The following is a 20,493-nucleotide window of genomic DNA, read 5'->3' as shown; positions in this document are numbered from 1 at the left end:
ATTCAGTTTCATTCTTTTCATTTTATTCCAACTCCACTACAAAATCCAGATCTTGTTTCTGGATTTTTGCTAGGTTTCCCACTGACCTGTCTTCAAGTCCCTTTAACAAGAAGCCTTAGAAATCAGTAAGCATTCTCACTTTGCTTCTCCTTGAGATTTCTCCTAGTCCCTATAGCTGAGCAGTCCACCCTTTCAGCCCTCAAATCCCCAGGGGTGCTTGTGGGAGTTGAGCACATCAGCAGACGGACCTGGTTCTGGTTTTGGCTCTGTTAATTGTATCCCTACTGTCTTTGGCTAGTCCAAAGGCCTCGATTTCCTCATCTCAATTTTCTCAACAAATGAGGCTTGAATTGGATGATCTCAAATAAGACTATAGGGTTTTTTACTATCCTATAGTGGTCTTCTACTCAGCTCATAACGAAGATGGCAAGTTTTGGGGGGAGAATGCTTGGGCTCTATGGGTGGGAATAAATCCAGCGCTGGGAAAGCCTGTGCACCCGAAAGGGCTGTTCTGGCCACAGGCAATGCGGATGGCACTCCTGACATGTGAGCCTCCTTTCTGCGAGATTGGGCTCCCGGACCAGGTCGGCCTCCCCACCACCCCGCATCGCTAGGGGGCGCTGCAGGCCGCTCCCCGGAAGCGGGTACCAGACGCTGGTCCGGCGCCCGACTCTTGCGTCTTCCGGAAGCGGAGCGCCGGACCCGCAACGGCTGGCTGTGCGGGAGCGGCGGTGGCGGGCCCGGTGGCAGCGAGGAGACCTTAAGGGGACCCGGATCTGGCTCCCGCCCCGGGGCGGAGCGCCATGGACGAAGCAGGCAGCTGTGCGAGCGGCGGAGGCTTCCGCCCGGGCGTGGACAGCCTGGACGAGCCGCCCAACAGCCGCATCTTCCTGGTGATCAGCAAGTACACGCCGGAATCGGTGCTGAGGGAGCGCTTCTCGCCCTTCGGCGAGATCCAGGACATCTGGGTGGTGCGGGACAAGCACACTAAGGAGTCCAAGGGCATCGCCTTCGTCAAGTTTGCCCGCAGCTCGCAGGCCTGCAGGGCCATGGAGGAAATGCACGGCCAGTGCCTCAGCCCCAACGACACCAAGCCCATCAAGGTGCTGGTGCCCGAGTTGGGGTCCTCGCGCGAGTGGGTGGGGTGGGGCCTCCCGCGCCTGAGGCTGTGTCAGCGTGGGGTCGAAGTAATACATCCGCTCCCTGGGGCGGCCTGGGCAGCACCTGGTCTTCCGGGGGCGGGAGGATGGCGTTCGCGACAGGGGTGCGGGGTTTGGGCGGTGCAGGCAGAGCGACCGGACTTGGGCAGCAGAGCTGCAATGACTGGACCTGCCCCCTCTGTGCTGTCACTACTCCCGAGCCCTGGACTCCACCGCCCACTCCAGAAGCTCCAGTCTTAGAACCCCGTTTCCATAAACACGGGCGTTTTTGTTTTCGTTTTGGTTTTTTTTTTTTTTTTTTTTTTTTTTTTTTTTTTTTTTTTTGCTTTTCTTCAGGATACTACTGAGCTTAACCACTTGATAAAAGTGTGTTAAACTGTGGCCTCTCTGGTGTTGGGCGTTTGCCCAGTACCAGACGAAAGGGTACATGTAAATAGTGTTTGAAGGTGACTCTAACTGCTGCTGTTGCCTGTTTGTCACGCTTTTGTGTTTTTTAAGATCTTAACTAAGCCCTCTTTGTGAAAGTAGTAATACCTTCCGTTTTGTTATTGCTACTTTTCTTTGAAAGCAACCAAAGTAACCTGCCTTAAGCAGGGCCAAGTCATCGTGATGGCAGTATGGTTGTATTGTTACTAAATGCTTCTTTGTCTACTCTTAGTTCACCCTGGAGGCATTTATATTGTTTCAGCACTTAAACTTGTGTAAAATTAAGATGACTGGCAAGTGGCAGGAAGGGTGATTTTTGAGAGTTACTTGACTTAATCTATGCTTTTAGCGCAGTGCTTGGCAAAAGATAGGCCCTCGGTATATCCTTATGGTCAGTAGTAGCCACAGTGGCATTCCTTACTAGCTGTGAACCCAGTTCCGGACCCGATCCTGAGGCTCTGCCAGTTACTTCAACAGTATCCTCACCTGTCCTGTAATTCTGTTGGAGACTTCTGCAAAATTCCCTTCTTCCTTGACGTTTTTTTTTCTTTTCTTCCTCCCATTTACTACAGAAAACTGGTAAGAATATTATTCATATTGATTTACACAAGTGAAAGACTGAGAGATACATCAGTCTCCGGAGGTCTTGCCTATCCCTCCATCCACAAAAAGAGAAGCAGCCTAGGAGTATATCAGCATTACAGTAGACCATAGACATTCCCTTTATTTCCACTTCCCCAACTCTCTGAAATGGAATAGAACAGGTCATTAATAAAATTTATTTTAAGTCCACAGCATATGGTAGATCAGGGGTTGACAAACTTTTTACGTAAGAGGACAGATAGTAAATATTTTAGGCGTTGTGAGCCACATACAGTCTCTGTGACCTATTTGTTGTTGTTGTTGTTTTTCCTAAAGATTTTATTTATTTATTTGACAGAGATCACAAGTAGGCAGAGAGAGGGGGAAGCAGGCTCCCCGCTGAGGCTTTAATCCACTGAGCCATTCAGGTGCCCCAACCTATTTGTTGTTTTTAACAGCCCTTTAAAAATGTAAAAACAGGGACGTCTGGGTGGCTTAGTCGTTGGGCCTCTGCCTTCACCTCAGTTCATGATCACAGGGTCCTGGATCAATTGAGCCCACATCACATTGGGCTCCCTGCTCAGCAGGAGACCTGCTACTCCTTCTCCCACTCCCCCTGCTTGTGTTCCTTCTCTTGCTGTCTCTCTCTTAGTCAAATAAGTAAATGAAATATTTTAAAAATAAATAAATTAAATGTAAAAACAATTTTTAGATCATGGGCTGTAGAGAAACCGGAGGCTATGGTTTGCTGACTCCTGTCCTAGATTGATAATTTTATCTCCTTCTAATTAAATTAGCCAGAGAGGGTTTTTTACTTTGAGTATAACCACAGAGGTCTGTGGACAACCCAAAAAATGCCCCAAATCTTAAACCTATGTAATTCCCTTTTCTTGATTAAATTCCTGCAAGAGAAGTGAAAGTCCCAGCACTGAAATGCACCCTCCCTTTTAGCCACAGAGAAGTTATTTTCCAAAATAACTAAAGTGTAAGTTGTTTTTTCACATTTTGGTCCACTCAGTTTTAGCCAGAAGTTTGTTGCAGTGCAGGACCAAGCTAGGCAGTCTAAGTTCATTTTCAGTGGGTTCAGCTTGGGTCTGTCTTCCACTGGATTGTAGTTTTTTACTTGTGTTTGTTTTTATTCTGTACTTCCAGTTAATTTAATTCAGCTTCAACTTCTCTCGTGTAGTTTGCTTTTTGCAAAGTTCCAAAGGATCTGTAAGACACATAGAAAATTATAGCCCTAGGCCTACAGCCAGAAGACTGGTTAAGTAAGAATTATTCTGCGACCAACAACATTATCTTCAGCTCTGCAAGAATGCCTCTTATTTAGAGCTTGTACTGTGAACATAAAGTCTCGGGAGAAATCTCCATTAAGTGGTTAATTATATATGTGTTCTTCTCAGACACTACCTGCCTTATTGGAAATTTGAAACACTCCAGTCTTCTAAAATTTAGAAGTTTGTGATCTGATGACACCTCTGGTCTCAAATCTTACTTGAGACTCTTTCTTTTCCTTGTTTCTTCTTATTTTCATAAAGGTTTCCTATTTCATTTTTCTACTAATCATTCACTAGTGATATATCCTCAAGACTGACTTTCTAGTGGGTCATTTTTGTATTGCTTAGTACTGTATTACTAATACCTCATACACTGCTTGGCATATAGCATAAGTTTATTGAGGGAGTAACAGTAGACTCTTATTTAGAAATATGTCTCCAGCTGTATCTTGTAAAAAAGGTCCTACACCTCTATGACAGCTGTTTTCTAAGCAAATATACAATCTTCTGTTTCAGTACTTTTGAAATCTCATGACTTGTATAAGTCTCAGTCCTCTGGGTTGCTGCCGCCTTTGGAATTCCATTTCAATGGTATACAGCCTTCACTCCCACTTTAAAGTAGAAGAAGAAAAAAGAAACCTTAAGGGCTTTGTGTGGTGATTTATGTTAATTTTATTACATGTCTTCAAGTAATCAAAAACAAAACTAGTCATTAAAATTCTTATCCTTATAGCTCTATAAATCACAATCCTAGTTAGAGATTTTAACATTCCTTTAGGATAATATAAAACTGTAACAATTTTATAAAGTAGTAAGTAATAATCTCACATCATAATCCAAGTAATAATAATAATCTGAGTTACCTAATGTCACAGATGATGTTTCAGTAAAAGTAAATTGCTAATAGTAGAAAATGGAGCCTTAGGTAGTCCAGTGCATTTTCTTGCTCACATAAATCACTTGATCACTGAGATTATCCAGAATATGAATATGCTACTTTTTTAAAGGTTCATATTAAAAAGAAGACAATTAAAAATAAATACATTGTAGACTTAAACCCAACTATATCAATGATTACATTAAATATAAGTAGACTAAACATGCCAATTAAAGGCAGAGATTATCAGGGTTTGTTAAAAAAAAAAAGAAAAACCAAACTAAGTACTGTTTAACAGAGACATGTAAAGTATAAAGATACAAAGTGGTTGAAAGTGAAAGGATAGAAAAAGCTTGTGTAATGTCATACAAAATGGTGTTCAACACAAGAAGTATTAACAGAGATAGGGCAATTTCATGGGAATAAAAATGACAGAAGTACATAATGATCCCACATGTTTATGAAGCCAATAATATAGTTTCAAAATACAAGAAGCATTATTGTATAGAACTAAGAGGAGAAAGAAAAATTCACAATCAGGTTTTTATACTCCTCTCTTAGTATCTGATGGAACACCTAGACAAAATTAGTAAAGATGTGATACTTACACTTTAATCACTGTAGTTGGCATTTATTGGACCCTATACTCAGCTATTGCAGAGTACACATTCTTTTTCAGTGCACTGACTTGCTCTTGGTAAACCAAAGTGCAAAAGTAAAATACATTTGGAAAAAACAATGCAGACATTGGTATTATCTCATAAAAAAAAAAAAAAAAAACTGCAAAAAAAAGAAAAAAAAAACCCATTGCAGTAAAGATTACTTTAAAAAAACTTTCGACAAAATCCTATTACATTGTGTTTATCCTAACGTGAATCTCATAATAATAATGAAGTAAGTGTACGTAAGAAATAGGAAAACAGTTAACCATTATTTTGGGGATTTTGTTTCTTAGGTTTTCATTGCTCAGTCCAGGTCATCTGGAAGTCATCGCGATGTTGAAGATGAAGAACTCACAAGAATATTCGTTATGATACCAAAGTCCTACACAGAAGAAGATCTCCGGGAAAAATTTAAGGTACTTATGTTTTCTAATCAACTAGCATCTGTGGTAACTTAGAATCCTAAACTGGTTGTATGGTTACTAAATCTTAAGTGTTGTTTGTGTTATGTCGTTAGATTGATGCTAGAGAATTAAATAACTGTTTTTAAGTCATCTATTTCCATCTAGTTTTAAAATATTAAAGCTAGAATAAACTAAATAAATAAATATATAACTGTTTTTAAGTCCTCTATTTCCATCTAGTTTTAAAATATTAAACCTAGAATAAACTAAATAAATAAGTAAATAAGTGGAAAATATGAATGATGGTGTTTTCTCCCCCTTTAAGGAAAACACGGATTCAGGAAAATAAAGCCTGGAGTTTTAAATTAGGTCACATATCCAATAGGTGGTGGACAAAGATTTAAACCCAGGCTGTCTGAATCTGGAAGCTGCTCTTGGTCTTTACACTTTCAAAGTACCCTCTCACCACTCTGTTGCTCTCACATTGAGGGAAGTCAAGTAAGCCTGAGTGTGTGAACCGTATTATCTAGTATTTATTCTAAGCCTATGGCATGTTGATGTATTTATTCACAGAAAGGCTCATCCTTTATGGAATATTAGTCCTAAAATTAAGCCTTAGGAGGAGTTTTATTTATTTATTTTATTTATTTTTAAAGATTTTATTTATTCATTTGAGAGAGAGAGGGAGAAAGGACACAAGCAGGGGGAGAGGCAGTGGGAGATGGAGAAACAGATCCCCGCTGAGCTGGGAATGCAGCATGGGGCTCAATCCCAGGGCCTGAGCTGCAGACTTTTAACCATCTGAGCCATCCAGGTGTCCCTGAAGGAGTACTATTTAAAGGGGAAAAAAGGGGTACCTGGGTGGCCCAGAGGGTTAAGCCTCTGCCTTCGGCTCAGGTCATGGTCTCAGGGTCCTGGGATCAAGCCCCGCATTGGGTTCTCTGCTTGGTAGGGAGCCTGCTTCCCCCTCTCTCTCTGTCTGCCTCTCTGCCTGCTTGTGATCTCTCTCTCTGTGTCAAATAAATAAATAAAATCTTAAAAAATAATAACAAAAAAAAAGGGGGGGAAAAAAACTACAGCTCTGAACCATATAGCAAGATTATATTCAGTGAAATTTAAAGATAATTTTAAATTTCTTTTTAGCCATTGACTTTTATATGCATGATATACTTCTACAAAAATTATTAAAAATCAATTCTTAAATTATTTTGAGTTTTAATTTTTTATCCGTTTTCTACTAAGTTTCCCAATACTAAATCAGGTAGGCAACAAGCAAGGAAGAAAAGAAACAAATAGTAAAAAGTAATTTCCAAACTTTCTCTGCCCTACCCCAAGAGTTGAAAAAGTTAACAGCTACCAAACGTATATATTCCAAACTTCCTCCAATAGTAAGAACTTTTTACCTTTTTCTGAGTGAACAAATACGACATTTTTATCCAAAGGTATAATAATTAAGTTGTTAATTGGTTACATGAGAATTTTATGAAATAAATAATAAACACTAAGGGGGCGCCTGGGTGGCTCAGTTGGTTAAGCATCTGACTCTTGACTTTGGCTCAAGTCATGATCTCCAGTTCTTGAGATGGAGCCCTGGCATCAGGCTCTGTGTCAGGCTCCTCACTCAGCTCCGAGTCTGCTGTAGATTTTCTCTCTCCCTCTCTCTGCCCCTCCCCCTGCTCGCACACATGCAGTCTCTCTCTAAACAATAAATAAATAAAATCTTTTAAAAAATAAATAATAAACACTAAGAATATATATCCCATATATCTCCATAGAATTGACTTTCTGAGCACGCTAGTGTTTTAGTGATATACTTTGAGAAGCTCCTCTTTAAAGGAATACACAGTTACATCCTGTGAGAAGGCAAACAGCTGTAGCTAATGTTTAGTGTATCCCAGACACTTCAGGTCTATTAGTTCCTTTAACTCTTAGCTGAAGGCAGACACTTAACAACTGAGCCACCCTGGTGCCCTTCATTTAACTCTTAAAATTACCCTTTGAAGTAGGTACAACTTTTAGCCCCATTTAGCAGGTAAAGAGATAGGTACAGAGAGGATAACTAAACACTACCAGTTAATAAGGCACTGAGCAGGGGCACCTGGGTGGCTCAGTGGGTTAAAGCTTCTGCCTTCAGCTCAGGTCATGATCCCAGGATCCTGGGATGGAGCCCTGCTCCCCGGCAGGGAGCCTGCTTCCCCCTCCCTCTCTGCCTGCCTTTCTGCCTATTTGTGATCTCTGTCAAATAAATAAATAAAATATTTTTAATAAAAAAAGGAACTGAGCAAAAATTTGGATATAGAAAGTTCAATTCCAGCTTATAATCACCACTGACCAAGACTTTGAAGCTTTCAAAACCATTTACACATTCTTACTCGCCCTCCATGACATAGGCAAATTATTTGATTCTCAAAGACCTAGTTTCTTTGTCTGTGAAATAAATAGTATAATATATATAATATATATTAGTGTATACATAAATATTAGGTATGTGTATATCTATACACACATACATATTATACATATATCCCTGAGGGATTATTGTAGCAATAAGGTAATGTATGTAAAGCAAATGTTCAGCAAATGAAAATGAAAATCATTATTTTGGTTATGTTATTATTCGCTTATATTGTTAGTATGGCTCTTTTTCTAATGCCTCTTTAGTTTGTGACATTTTGATTCTATTATTAAAAATGGCTGTAAATTCTAATTCTGATTTCTAATTTTGCAAATAAGGGGCACAAATAAACTTTAAGTTCTGAAATAATCTGTTCAATTATTGATTTTGACTCCTCTATGATCATTTCTTTTAACTCTTATAGGTGTATGGAGATATCGAGTATTGCAGCATTATTAAGAATAAAGTAACTGGAGAAAGTAAAGGTTTGGGCTATGTTCGATACTTAAAACCATCACAGGCTGCCCAAGCAATAGAAAACTGTGATCGAAGTAAGGATGTGTTCATTTAACATGTTAAAGACTTTTTAAAAACTTTTAATTATTCTAAATAACTGAATTTAACATGTGGTTTTACTAATAAGCACACTTGCTAATTTAATCCTAGCAGTGCGAATTTAAATATATGTATATACCTAGGATGAAAATTATTTTGGGATTGTGATTAAGTTTTGATTGAGACACTATCTTGAAGAGAAATATGAGCAACTGCATTAACTTAGCAAGTGAAAATACTGTTGGCACATTTTGGTTATTATTCCTATAGTAATTTAAAATTTTAAAAATTGACTTACCCTTTCCAGCTTTAAAAAAATTTTTTTTCTTTATTTAAAAAAACCTCAAGTTTTCTGGTATATTTGTTCATATTTAAACTACACCTTAAATAGAATTAAGTATATGCTAGTAAACATAAAGGTTAAGGATGGGACTTAGTATAAATTTTGCCTACATAGGTAACTAAATATATATTAGGTTAATTTTGAGGTAGACTGACATTAATTGGATTTTGTGCTGTTACTGCTGTATATAATGAAGAATAAGAATTTTAAAGCAGCCAAGGAAAATATCCTTTGTTGTCACACTCCTAGTTATAGTGACCTTTAGAAATGAGGATTAGTTAAATTAGTAGGTTTTAGGATATTATAAAGATCTATATGTACTAGAAAGAATTAATCCTGATCAGTAGAATTCTTAAATAACTCTGAGGTACATATCAAAATTTCCTCTCAGATCCTTCTGTATTTCTCAACCAGCCAGCATTAATTGAGTACCTGTCGTATACTCAGCAATATGTTAAGTAAAAAGATACAAAGGGAATAAATTTATAGCTTTTAAGGAACTTAATTATTTTGGGTAGCCAAGATCTAATAGGCAAAAAATAAAGAATTATAGAAGACTTTTTTTAAAAGCTCTTTGAAAGCAGGGAGTGTTTTATTTGTTTCTCTCATTCCTAGTACCTAGTACAGTTATAAACCCTCTGTATAGATTTATTGAGATCTCTATCAAAAAAACTGCCGTTTATAATAGACTCAATAGAAATTAGCCAAATGAGAAAATGTTCAAAAATATGTGGTATAGTCCAGCAGTGGTGAGAAACAAGTGCATTGAGAACATGAGAACACCTCTAGAGGTAAGATTGACATCTGGTATAGAGTACAGGACAGAAGGTGAGAGCAGTGTTAACAAAGGCACAGAGCTGGGGGTAAACATGTCTTTGCTTAATACTGTGAAGGCAAAAGTCTGAATAAGGCCTAATTAATCCTATTGAGAAATTAGGAGACAAAGTTAATTAACACCATTGACACCATACATGGGAGGTTATGAAGAGTTCAACCTCAGGATTCCGTTGTAGACTGCTTTAAAAGGAGAAAAATAACTGTTTCAGGACAGTTGCTCTAACCACAGTATCAGGGATGGATTTTCAGAGAAAGAATTCAGAGTGACTTGGTTTTATCCTTTTTGGAGCCACTGAATAATATGATGAAAGCTCTGAACCCTCTTTGAAATATGCCCATGTGCACATATACGTAAGCGTATTGTTTAAAATTTCAGAGAGTTCATGGAATCTTCCCACTTATTTGAATTTCATCTTCAAACCCCTACTTAAAACCTTTGATCCAGAGGCAAAGAGACCAGCTAATGAGTTGTTGGAATTAATTGAAGGGAATCTGACTTAGAAACAAAGGCAGGGAAGCTAGAGTAAAAGACATCTTGTAAGTGTATTTCAAAGGAAGAATCTTGCTGACAGGTTGAATGTGAAGAGCCCTACAGGATTTTGATATTGAGCCAGGGGAACAAACCAGGATGTTATTTGTAATAGGGAGGAGACTGGAAAGGATAGGGTAGAACTACTGATCTTCAGTGTCTGCCTTGACCATAACTTGAGATTCTTGCTCTTTTTATTTATTTTTTACCATCTTCCAAAAAGAAGTAGGTGTGGTACAGATGGCCTTTGCATAGATTTTGTTTTGTACAATTATAGTTCTAAAGCTAAGTCAAGCACTAGCAATAAAGTATATTTGCAGGTGTGCTAAATTTGCTGTGAACTTTGAAAGTCATAGATTCTCTTTTTCAGGTTTTAGGGCAATCTTGGCTGAACCTAAAAATAAAGCATCTGAATCCTCGGAACAAGACTATTACAGTAACATGAGGCAGGAGACATTGGGACATGAACCTAGAGTAAATATGTTTCCATTTGGTGAGTAAGCTCTCCTTTCTTTTAATAGTGTATCTAATATATACAGTCGGATTTGGATTTTATAAAATATTCTTTTATAAGTAGTCTGTAAATCTCACTTAGTGAATAAAAGTTAATGTGGGGTTTTTTTGGTAAGTTTGTCATGACTCCTCATGGTCTTAATATTTAACACTTGCATATTTAACGCTATGTGTAACATAGAAAACCAATTGGAAATTGTACATTATATAAGCATTTTGTATATAATATATAATACAATATATAAGCATTGTTTATAGAATTCTAATTTCCAATTATAGTTTTCTGTGGTCAGTTATGTATTATCTAAATATTAAACTACATCACTGCCAGTTTTTTGAGGAAACTTCTGCCTCTGTAAGGGCCAAAAAGTATGAAAGACCTATACTGATATCCCCTCAGTATGAGTCCTGAGATTTTATCCCTAAGGTACTGCTGCTTTAAAATTAGGGCTAGAGAAAAGAAAGGAATGACAAATATAGAAGTTAACAAAAGGGAGAAGTGAGTGATAAAAGTAAGTCCTATACATATTATTTAACATAATCTTTGTTTTAGGCAAAATACTTGCCGTATTTTGCAGGTTTGCATATTAAATGTATTCCTCTGAAGTTATACTACACATTTCTGCTTATATTTCTGTGTCATAAGCACAGTGGGAAGAGTTGTCTGTTTTCACACCATTGGTCCCTTCTGATAGTGCTAATGGCCAAGAGTGTGCTACAAAATATAGTGCCTTGGTCAAATGCAATGGACTTGGTCACAGCTCATCTTACTTACTTGAACCTAAAATGTTAAGTGAACTCTTGAATGTATAGAAATTAAAAGATATACTTTTCTTTTTATATTGTTGGAGAACAACAATCTGAGTTTTCAGGTTTTGACAAGAATGACAACAGAGGCCAAGAAGCTATTTCCAAACGCTTGTCAGTTGTATCAAGAGTTCCTTTCACTGAAGAGCAGCTTTTCAGTATTTTTGATATAGTACCAGGATTGGAATACTGTGAAGTTCAACGAGATCCTTATTCTAATTACGGTAAAATAATGTCTATTATTTTTTAATATACTGTGTTTGGTTAAAATACCTTTTCTCTAGTGACGCTTTTTATGTCAAATACTCTTTCTATGACAATTTTTTGTTTTCTTTTTCTCCGTTTTAAACTTTTAATTACAGTGATACCTTAACAAATAAACCCCTGAGAATATATCTCCTTTATACAATGTCACATATTTTTAAAAAATATTTTAACTCCCACAAAATGGAGCATTCTGTTTCCAGTTGTATAGCCAACTGGACCTCAGAATGGGGTCCCTATACTCCTGATTAATGTTAGGCAAAGTTCTGAAACCCTTCAAAGTTTCCTCCTCATCCCTAAGTGTCTCTCTCTCTTTTTTTTTTTTTTTTTCCAAACTTTATACCCAAAATGAAACTCCTTCCCTTCATTTCAAGCATCTAATTGCCCTACTTCTTTCTCTACTTCTTCCCAGTCTTAATTGAAGCAAGGCTCTGGGGTGCCTGGGTGGCTCAGTCATTAGTTAAGCATCTGCCTTTGGCTCAGGTCTTGAACTCTGGTATCAAGCCCCATGTCAGGCTTCCTGCTTAGTAGGGAGTCTGCTTCTCCCTCTCTCTCCCCCAGCATGTTCCCTCTCTCTCTCTCTCAAATAAATAAGTAAAATCTTTTTAAAAAAATTTGAAGCAAGGCTCTAATATTAGCCATTTGAACTTACTAACTAGTTAATTAACTAAACCTAATATCTAGTGTTGGCTTAACCATCTTCATAATTTTTTAAGTTTTTTTTTTTTAAGGCTTTTTAAAAATGGAGTTATTGTGGCATAATGCAAAATGGTTGGCATTCCATTTCACATCAGACTCAGATGCAAATCCTAGCACTGGCATGCAGCTCTGAGAACTTGACAAACTGCTTATCCCTTCTGAATCTCTCTCTCTTCATCTATAAAAGGGGATTATTAATACCTTCTATGTCAGGGTTAGATAAGAATTAGGAATGCTGTATGTAAAAATACCTAATGCAAGTCCTGGCACATCATGGGCACTCAGGAAATCTCAGGAGCTTATTGGTTTGCTTTAGAGAATTGGAGATGAGGGGTAGTATGGAGAGGTCATACTTGGCATCTGTTCTAGTACTATGGATAGACTCGATTGAGCTGTTAAAGGGTGTGATGGATTTAAGGGGAAGTAGGAAAGTGAGTCAAGTCATCTGGGCTGGTAGGCCTAGAATGGTGCCACTCTTCACCCAGATACATGCACTTAATTCACTATTACTCTACCCAGCCCTAGTCTTTTAGTATAACTGCCCATCTGAGCCTACTTTGAACCATCTCCAACCCTAACCCAGCCTTAGACTATCATTCTGTGTTCTGATTCTAAGGCACACAGTTGTGGTTTTGGGCACATTCATTGTTATGTATAATTCTGTTTGTTTTGTATTTCTTTCCCTTTTATCTGATATGTTGAAATGTGTTCCTTTACCTTCTGTAACTTTTCTCTGGTTGAATGTGTCTGATAAAAAGTATGTGTTATTGGGACACCTTTTTATTAATAGAGGTATCATCATAGAGTTCTGTCTGAATTAGTTTTATATGTTCCTTTGCTTTCTGAATTTTAATTTCATTAAAATGTTAGGGTGTGGGGTGCCTGGGTGGATCAGTAGGTTAAAGCCTCTGCATTTGGCTCAGCTCATGATCTCAGGGTCCTGGGATCGAGCCCCGCGTCGGGCTCTCTGCTCAGCAGGGAGCCTGCTTCCTCCCTCTCTCTCTGCCTGCCTCTCTGCCTACTTCTGATCTCTGTCTGTCAAATAAATAAATAAAATCTTTAAAAAAAAAAAAGTTGGGGTACTTCGGTTTAGAGAGGAACATGAAATTATAGCAGTGTCTTCCCCCAAGTGTTTCTCCCAAGTGATATATATATATATATGGGTTATATAGTCTATATATATTATATTATATTATATTATATTATATTATATTATATTATATTATATGTGAAGGTTATATATTATGGAAACCTTTTGGTTCTGTTATAAGCTCTTGGGCTATCCATATATGGACTCTGGTATAAAATTATCCCCCCACTTCAGCATCACCCTCCTGAATTGAAATCTTTCTCCTTAGCTGAAAGCTCTCCAAAGAAATGTGAAATATGTGACTTCTAATCTGAGAGCCTCTGTTCCCTACCTTTTGGTTTTTTATCAATATCACTTTTCCTTTCTCTAGCACTGCAGCGAGCTTGTTGACTATATGTTCTTATCAGACTGTATATTCTCCTCACTTCATTTCCTACTCAGTATGATAGGGAAAATCTTAAAATTTCAAAGCAGATTTCAAAGAATAAAAATTTAAGAAGAACCGGTTTTAGGTATATCTATCATATAAGAAACACCCATATCTTAAAATTAAATTCATTGGGCAGAACTTGCTCCAATAATTAACATTTTCCTTAAAATATGTTTATATTTTTGCCAAAGTCTGGTTTAGACTTTGTAGGAACATAGTTGTTATACGTATGTATAAGAAAACTTTGTTTTCTGCTCCCTTTGACTCTGTGTTTACTAGTTGTATGATACCAGGCTATTTCTATATTGCTTCATTTTGTGGCAAGACAGGCTTTAGGTACCCTCTTTTTTTCTTTTTAACTCCTGATATTCTCTACTTTGTTTTAGGTCATGGAGTGGTTCAGTATTTCAATGTAGCATCAGCTATTTATGCAAAATACAAGTTACATGGGTTTCAATACCCTCCTGGGAATCGGATAGGTGTTTCCTTCATTGATGATGGGAGTAATGCAACAGAGTAAGTACCATCTCAGGGGGTCTAAAGCAGGGTTCTGGGTATACATGATAGGACTTGAAGAATAAGAATGGAAATAGTTAACCTCTTGAGTGAGGAAGTCACACAAAACGGGTAAGAAACTGAATGTTTCTGGTTTTCTGTAAATCATCAGTTCTATTCTTTAGTCTTCTTAGAAAAATGGCAACGCAGATGGTAGCAGCACAGCTTGCATCAATGGTGTGGAATAACCCAAGTCAGCAGCAATTTCTGGTAAGTACATGAGAACTTAACCTCTCTGATACATCAGTAGGTTATAAAATAAATGTGGCCTTTGTTTATTACCTATGTAAGAAACTGTTCAGAGCTACAGTACAAGATCATACAGAAGTAATGATATAGATCTCTTTAGCTCTTGGCTTAAAATCCTTACAGTGCAGTTTTTCTTTTTCTTATTTTGTACCTAACTCTTCAACAGCAATTTGGAGGAAATTCTGGATCACAGTTGCCTCAAATCCAGACAGATGTTGTACTTCCATCATGCAAAAAGAAAGCCCCTCCTGAAACTCCTGTGAAAGAAAGACTTTTTATCGTGTTTAATCCTCATCCTTTACCTTTAGATGTATTAGAGGATATATTCTGGTAAGATTTCAATTCTACAAATTTATGTTTTATAATATAATTTATTTAAACCAGTCATTTAAGCCCTCTCACAAACTTGAAACTTTCTATACCCAATACTTAACAGATAGAAAGGATTTGTTCTGCAGTTAAAAAAATTCCTATTTATATCACCTTTTAAGATATATGATCATTTCTCTCTCTTCTTTATATATCTTAAGTCTCCACACAGAATTTCCTATTATTTTGTTTTGAAGATATAAAACATAGTATTGTTGCATGCATAAAATGGACAAATCATTTCTTTATAGAAAATACATATCTGCATAGACCTGCCCTGTAGAATTCTTTTTACATAACTTTTCCTTTGTGATTGTAATTCAACTGAACAGAGTTGAATTATAGAAATAATTTTCTATCAGAAATAGAAACAAAATATAAAACAGCATTTCTATTTAGTTAGCACTCTGTTGGATCCTTAAGGATTGTATTGAGTAAACAATTATTTGATTGTAAGTAAGAGTACATAATAAATATAGAAAAAGGAAGGCTCTTGTTTATTTTTGTGTTTTTAATAGAACTCCTTTAATCTTATTTCTTTTTGGTCTTTTTTTTATTTGCCTTATAACAATGTTAGCAAATTTTGAAAAATAGGAAGCTCATTGAAGAGTCACACAAAATACCAGTAGTTCAAATATTTTGTCTTTTATTTAACTGATTCATGTAGTCTATTTCCTAAACATTTCCTTTATGCCAGGCAGTTGTCATACTAAGTGCAAGAGACATTGTGTAAACCAAACATATGATGTAAATAAGACATAGTAGTTCTTGTCCTCTGAGAGCTTATCTCCTGTAGGAGACAAATGAGTAAGTAGGATACTACAACCTAGTGAGGTTGGTGTTGTGAAAAGGAATATCCAGGCTATGAAATACATAAGGGAAGTATCTACTTCTAAAGCTCTAAGAAGCAATGTATAATTAAAACAGATAAAAACAACTTAGAGAAAAAAGGATGTTGTAGGGGTGGTTATTCCTGCAAGAGAGAATGTGAAAGGAGATGGTTAGAATATGGGATTTGAAAGGGAGGTTGAAGGGAGAGAAGACAAGGCCCATCTCAGGAAAAGCCCACAGGCTATGTTGGGGAGTTTGTCCTTACCTTGGATGGAATCCTTCTGATGGAAATGATCATATCTGTGTTTTGGAAAGATCACTAGGAAGGTAAATAATAGATTAGATAGGGACAAGCCCAGAGGGCAGGGAAACAAGTGAGGAATTTAGAGCATTCCAAGGAAAAGATAATGACTGGCTAACTGAGGAAAGAGACCTGAGTGAGAATGAAAAGAACTTGACTAATAGAGCATGTGCTTGAGAAGGAAGATTGACTTGATGGGATGTGGGAGAAGAGTGGAACTGATCAGGTTGTATTTTTATCAATTTCATTTGATTTTTTTTTTTTTTTACTTCGTTTCAGTCGTTTTGGTAACCTAATCGAAGTTTACCTTGTGTCAGGAAAAAACGTGGGGTATGCCAAATATGCAGATAGAATAAGTGCCAATGATGCCATTACTACTTTACATGGAAAGATCCTAAATGGAGTCAGACTTAAAGTTATGCTGGCGGATTCCCCAAGAGAAGAATCTAACAAACGACAAAGAACTTACTGATTTTTGAGGTAAGCCCTTTTTAGTCTGAATTTGAATAGCACATTGGCCAGATATTATAACAGGAAGAATATGTATGGAGTTTCTTTTCAGGGATTTGGAAGTTGTCAGAAGCATTGTGACTTAAAGGTTGGCTAATAAAACCACAGGTTGGGTTAATTTCATAATATGTTTTTTAAACTTGAACTTTATAAACTTAAATGTTTTTGATGTTTACTGAGAGAATTTTTTGCCCTTCTATGAAATAAAATCAGCTTTTAATGTAGAAAATTAAACAGTGGGTTTTTTTGTTTGTGAATATCTTAAATATTAAGAATTTGACTTTTTACCATATGTTTAGCTATCCTCAAAATTGAAATAGCTCTAAAGATTTTTAACTTGAAGGATTAATGTCTTGAGTTAAAACTTAATATAATTTATAATAACCTTTATAAAGAGTGTTTTGACAACTCACTAGTGAAAGGGCTAAAAAGCAGTATCAAATAATATATCTTTTTGGACCTTTTGAACCTAAATGCTTTTCTCTGGACTTGAATGTGTGAGTTTGTGAATTAAAACCACATATTCAGAAAGTATTATTATATGTATATATGTATTAAAAAAGGAACCCTGACAATTTACCAAAAACTCTTGTCTATTATAATAATACATACAGCCATATGAATTCCTTTTTCTTTTAGTTTTCAGAAATCAAACTTACATTTCTTTTTCTGTGATAGTCAACACATACCTCCATGGCCTAGGGAAACATTCTTTAAAGTAGAAATGTTCAACTCTTTCACTTTTTTTATTCTGGCAGTGAATTCTAGGTTTCAGGGGCAGCTGAGAGTTTTTCCCTCACATCCAGCTTCCCAAGCCCACTGCTGATCAGCAAGCCCTTAAGATTGTCTTGCAAGTTACTGACTTGAAAGCCATTTTCTTTTACCTTTGTTTTCTTTATGACCAGTTATAGCAACTAGCAAGTATCCGGTGATGACCCTTTTTCTGATAGAGCAAGTCAGGTGATTAGTTCCTCCTTCCTAGAAGGCTGTTGGCAATAGGAAATGCCCGTTGGGCCCATTATGAATAATCCTAATTTAGAAATATCTTGAAATGTTTTATTTAGTCACAAAATTCATTTCTATTACCCCATACAATGTACAAATTTTAAATGCCAATGAAAAAGAATTAGCAAGTCCTTCTTAAAACAAAGCTGTCTTTTTACATTTACAAATAAAATGTTAAGACCTGAATTCTGGTTAGACAAGCTATCTTCTAAAATAGCTAAAATGTGTTTGTGCCTGTGAATATTTTAACATATAGCTAACAATTCTTTTATTCAAAGAATCTTTGTTTTTGAAAAAGGACAGTAATACTAAGTTCTTAACATGGGGGAAATACATGAATTACTCCTGTGGTTGAGCCTTTCCTAGTGATTATTTGTATAGTACAAAAATATTAAACGTAAAAATTAGAAGATCTGCCTTGGAATTCTGTCAACATTTAACTGACTGTGATTGGGCAGATCTCTTCACCTTTATGAGGCTGATTGTTTTAACAGGGTTATTGAGAGAAAATTAATTGGAATTCCTTATGAAATATAATAACATTTTGCAAGTGTGAGCTAAAACTCTTGCCTTGGTGATTTCAGTGAATCTTTGAGATGTCATCTTATCAAAATGGTCAGAAACTAAAAATTTAATGATACAAAATATGGCCAGCTGGTGCTGTGCCAATGAAGCTTTATAATACCACATTTTTCCCTGTAAAAATGATATACATTCATCCTGTTCCCTACATTAGAGAAAGTGCATAGTCTTCAGCATGACTGTTCTTAAACTACAGATCTATCCTCTTTTCCTTTATTGAACCGTTGTACCTATTTAGAGCAAAGATAAAGTTGGGTCAGGTTCGCTGAAAATGGTAGGACATAACCAGCTGTATTGGTTTTTAATGTTTTAGAAGTTGCAGGACATTTTTTGAGTTTATTTTTGCTGTAGATTTTCTCTTTACTGTGGACTCCATGAGATTCTCCTCCTTTGTTGGTATATTACATAAATGGTTTTATTTATTTTTAAAGATTTTATTTGTTTATTTGACAGAGAGAGACAGTAAGAGAGGGAACACAAGCAGGGGGAGTGGGAGAGGAACAAGCAGGCTTCCGCTAAGCAGGGAGCTTGTTGTGGGGTTGATCCCAGGACTCTGGCTGGGATCATGACCTGAGCTGAGGGCAGACACTTAATGGCTGAGCCACCCAGGCACCCCATAAATAAATGTATTACTTTAAGGTTCAGTAAAATAATATGAAAGAGTTTCTCAAATTTTACATGATTATGGCAATTGAAATTCTTAGGGAGGGGGAGCATTTTTTTATTTGTTTCCTTGATTTTGGGGGACATAAGCACCACTCATAAAGGCCGGTTCCTTTTGTCTCTGAAAAATAGGCCTAGGATTAAGTGAGCTATACCTTTGAAATAGGGAAAGAAACTGGTCTAAGAATATAACTTTGAAAGTAATTGAATTCTATTTTGAATTAGGTTTAATTTACAAAATGTGTTTCTCTTTCTGTTTGAGGAAAATAAAAATTTTAGTATTTCAGAGCATCCTGATTTTGTATTAATTCACAGCATTTTCCCTCCAGAATTCAGTACCTGCTTACATCATTCTTCTGAGTAAGTTTGGTTTTGCTTATTTGGGGGCATCTGTGATTAAATAAGCAGATAACGTTGGTTATTTTGAAATAAAGGAAATTCCTAACGTTTTAGGAATACTAAATACAACAGCTGTTTCCTTTCAGGTGATGATTTTCATACTTCTGTTGTGTTCTTTCTACAGAACAAAGACTAAATAATGACATAATCCTCAGCTGACTGACTGAAAATGTGACTGGACGCACTCCCTGTGGACAGTTGACCGCTTTTTTTTTCATATCTCTGATAGTCTGTGCACAACATTGTTTTGTCTGGGGAGCACGGATTGTTGACATGTATTTTTGAATTCACATGTCAGTGCTAAAACTAATATAATAGTTGTTTCTTAGCGCAATATGTTGTTATATGTAGCAGAAATAAAGTTTTCTTTGCTCGACTAAATCATGCCTTATTTATGTGAAAGAAGAGAATAAAACATATAATAGTGTTTAGAATTTGATAAAATGACATATTTCATTGATTTTGAGATGCACCTTTTTTCATATTTTTATACTTTTGAAATTGGAAACATCTTGATATCAATTAGGTGCCATACTGTTTTTATTTCTTAATGGAACATGAAATAATGGTGCTTCCTTCAGTCAACTGCATCTTAGATTCAATAAAATATGGTAATTTGCTGCTCAACCTACACATGCAGATTGGCTACTTACTTACACTTAATCTGAGGCAAGAGCCAAAAGACATACCAGAAATATTTTATACTGTATTTTTATAGTTATACGAAAATTTGTTGGTAATTTTGTAAAGATCTTTGAAGATTATAGAGCAATGGTAATTTTAAAAAAGAGTCTCAGGTTATTATGGATAATAAGTTTAAATAAATAAATCAGACGTTTTCCCTTTATAAATACAAGATATAATGGCTGCAGCAAAAATATGATGTGTGAGTTATTTCAGAACAGACTATGAGAGAAAGAATAGTCATTTCAAAAAAAGATTAAAAATTAGGACCCTACTCTGCTTGTATTTTGAAAATCCAAGAAAAATTTTTAGCCGCTCAAAAAAGGTGTCAGAAACTCAGCATCTTAAAAAAGGTATTATAAATGGTATGCAGTTATTAAAACCACTGAATTACTTCCTCATTATGCCTCTCACATTCTAAGTTAAACTAAAAATAATGAAGGATTAAATTCACTGAGCATAAGAGAGTATTGATTGCAGTTTGACATCCCTCCC

General features: G+C 36.3%; 1 protein-coding gene across 3 annotated transcripts; it reads left to right on the top strand.

The window, feature by feature from the left end:
- Positions 1–636: 636 nt before the first annotated feature.
- Positions 637–19,695, top strand: RBM45 (RNA binding motif protein 45). 3 transcript variants are annotated; one of them, XR_014300311.1, is made up of 11 exons: positions 648–1,103; positions 5,278–5,400; positions 8,208–8,334; positions 10,418–10,540; positions 11,412–11,591; positions 14,237–14,366; positions 14,531–14,615; positions 14,821–14,984; positions 16,435–16,635; positions 19,231–19,275; positions 19,439–19,695. XR_014300311.1 is itself a non-coding variant. In XM_082689405.1 (11 exons), the coding sequence occupies exons 1-9, from the start codon at positions 804–806 to the stop codon at positions 16,625–16,627; spliced, it is 1,425 nt and encodes a 474-aa protein (XP_082545531.1). In that variant the 5' UTR covers positions 648–803; the 3' UTR covers positions 16,628–16,635; positions 19,245–19,275; positions 19,439–19,695. The 3 variants fall into 3 exon arrangements, 2 of the variants coding, with proteins under 2 accessions (XP_082545530.1, XP_082545531.1); XM_082689405.1 differs by having other exon boundaries at positions 19,245–19,275; XM_082689404.1 differs by lacking the exon at positions 19,231–19,275 and having other exon boundaries at positions 637–1,103.
- The last annotated feature ends 798 nt before the right edge of the window (positions 19,696–20,493 follow it).

This window comes from Mustela nivalis (genome assembly GCF_964662115.1).
Source record: "Mustela nivalis genome assembly, chromosome: 11".
In the NCBI taxonomy this organism is placed as follows: Eukaryota; Metazoa; Chordata; class Mammalia; order Carnivora; family Mustelidae; genus Mustela; species Mustela nivalis.
This window is presented reverse-complemented; position numbering and strand designations above follow the sequence as displayed.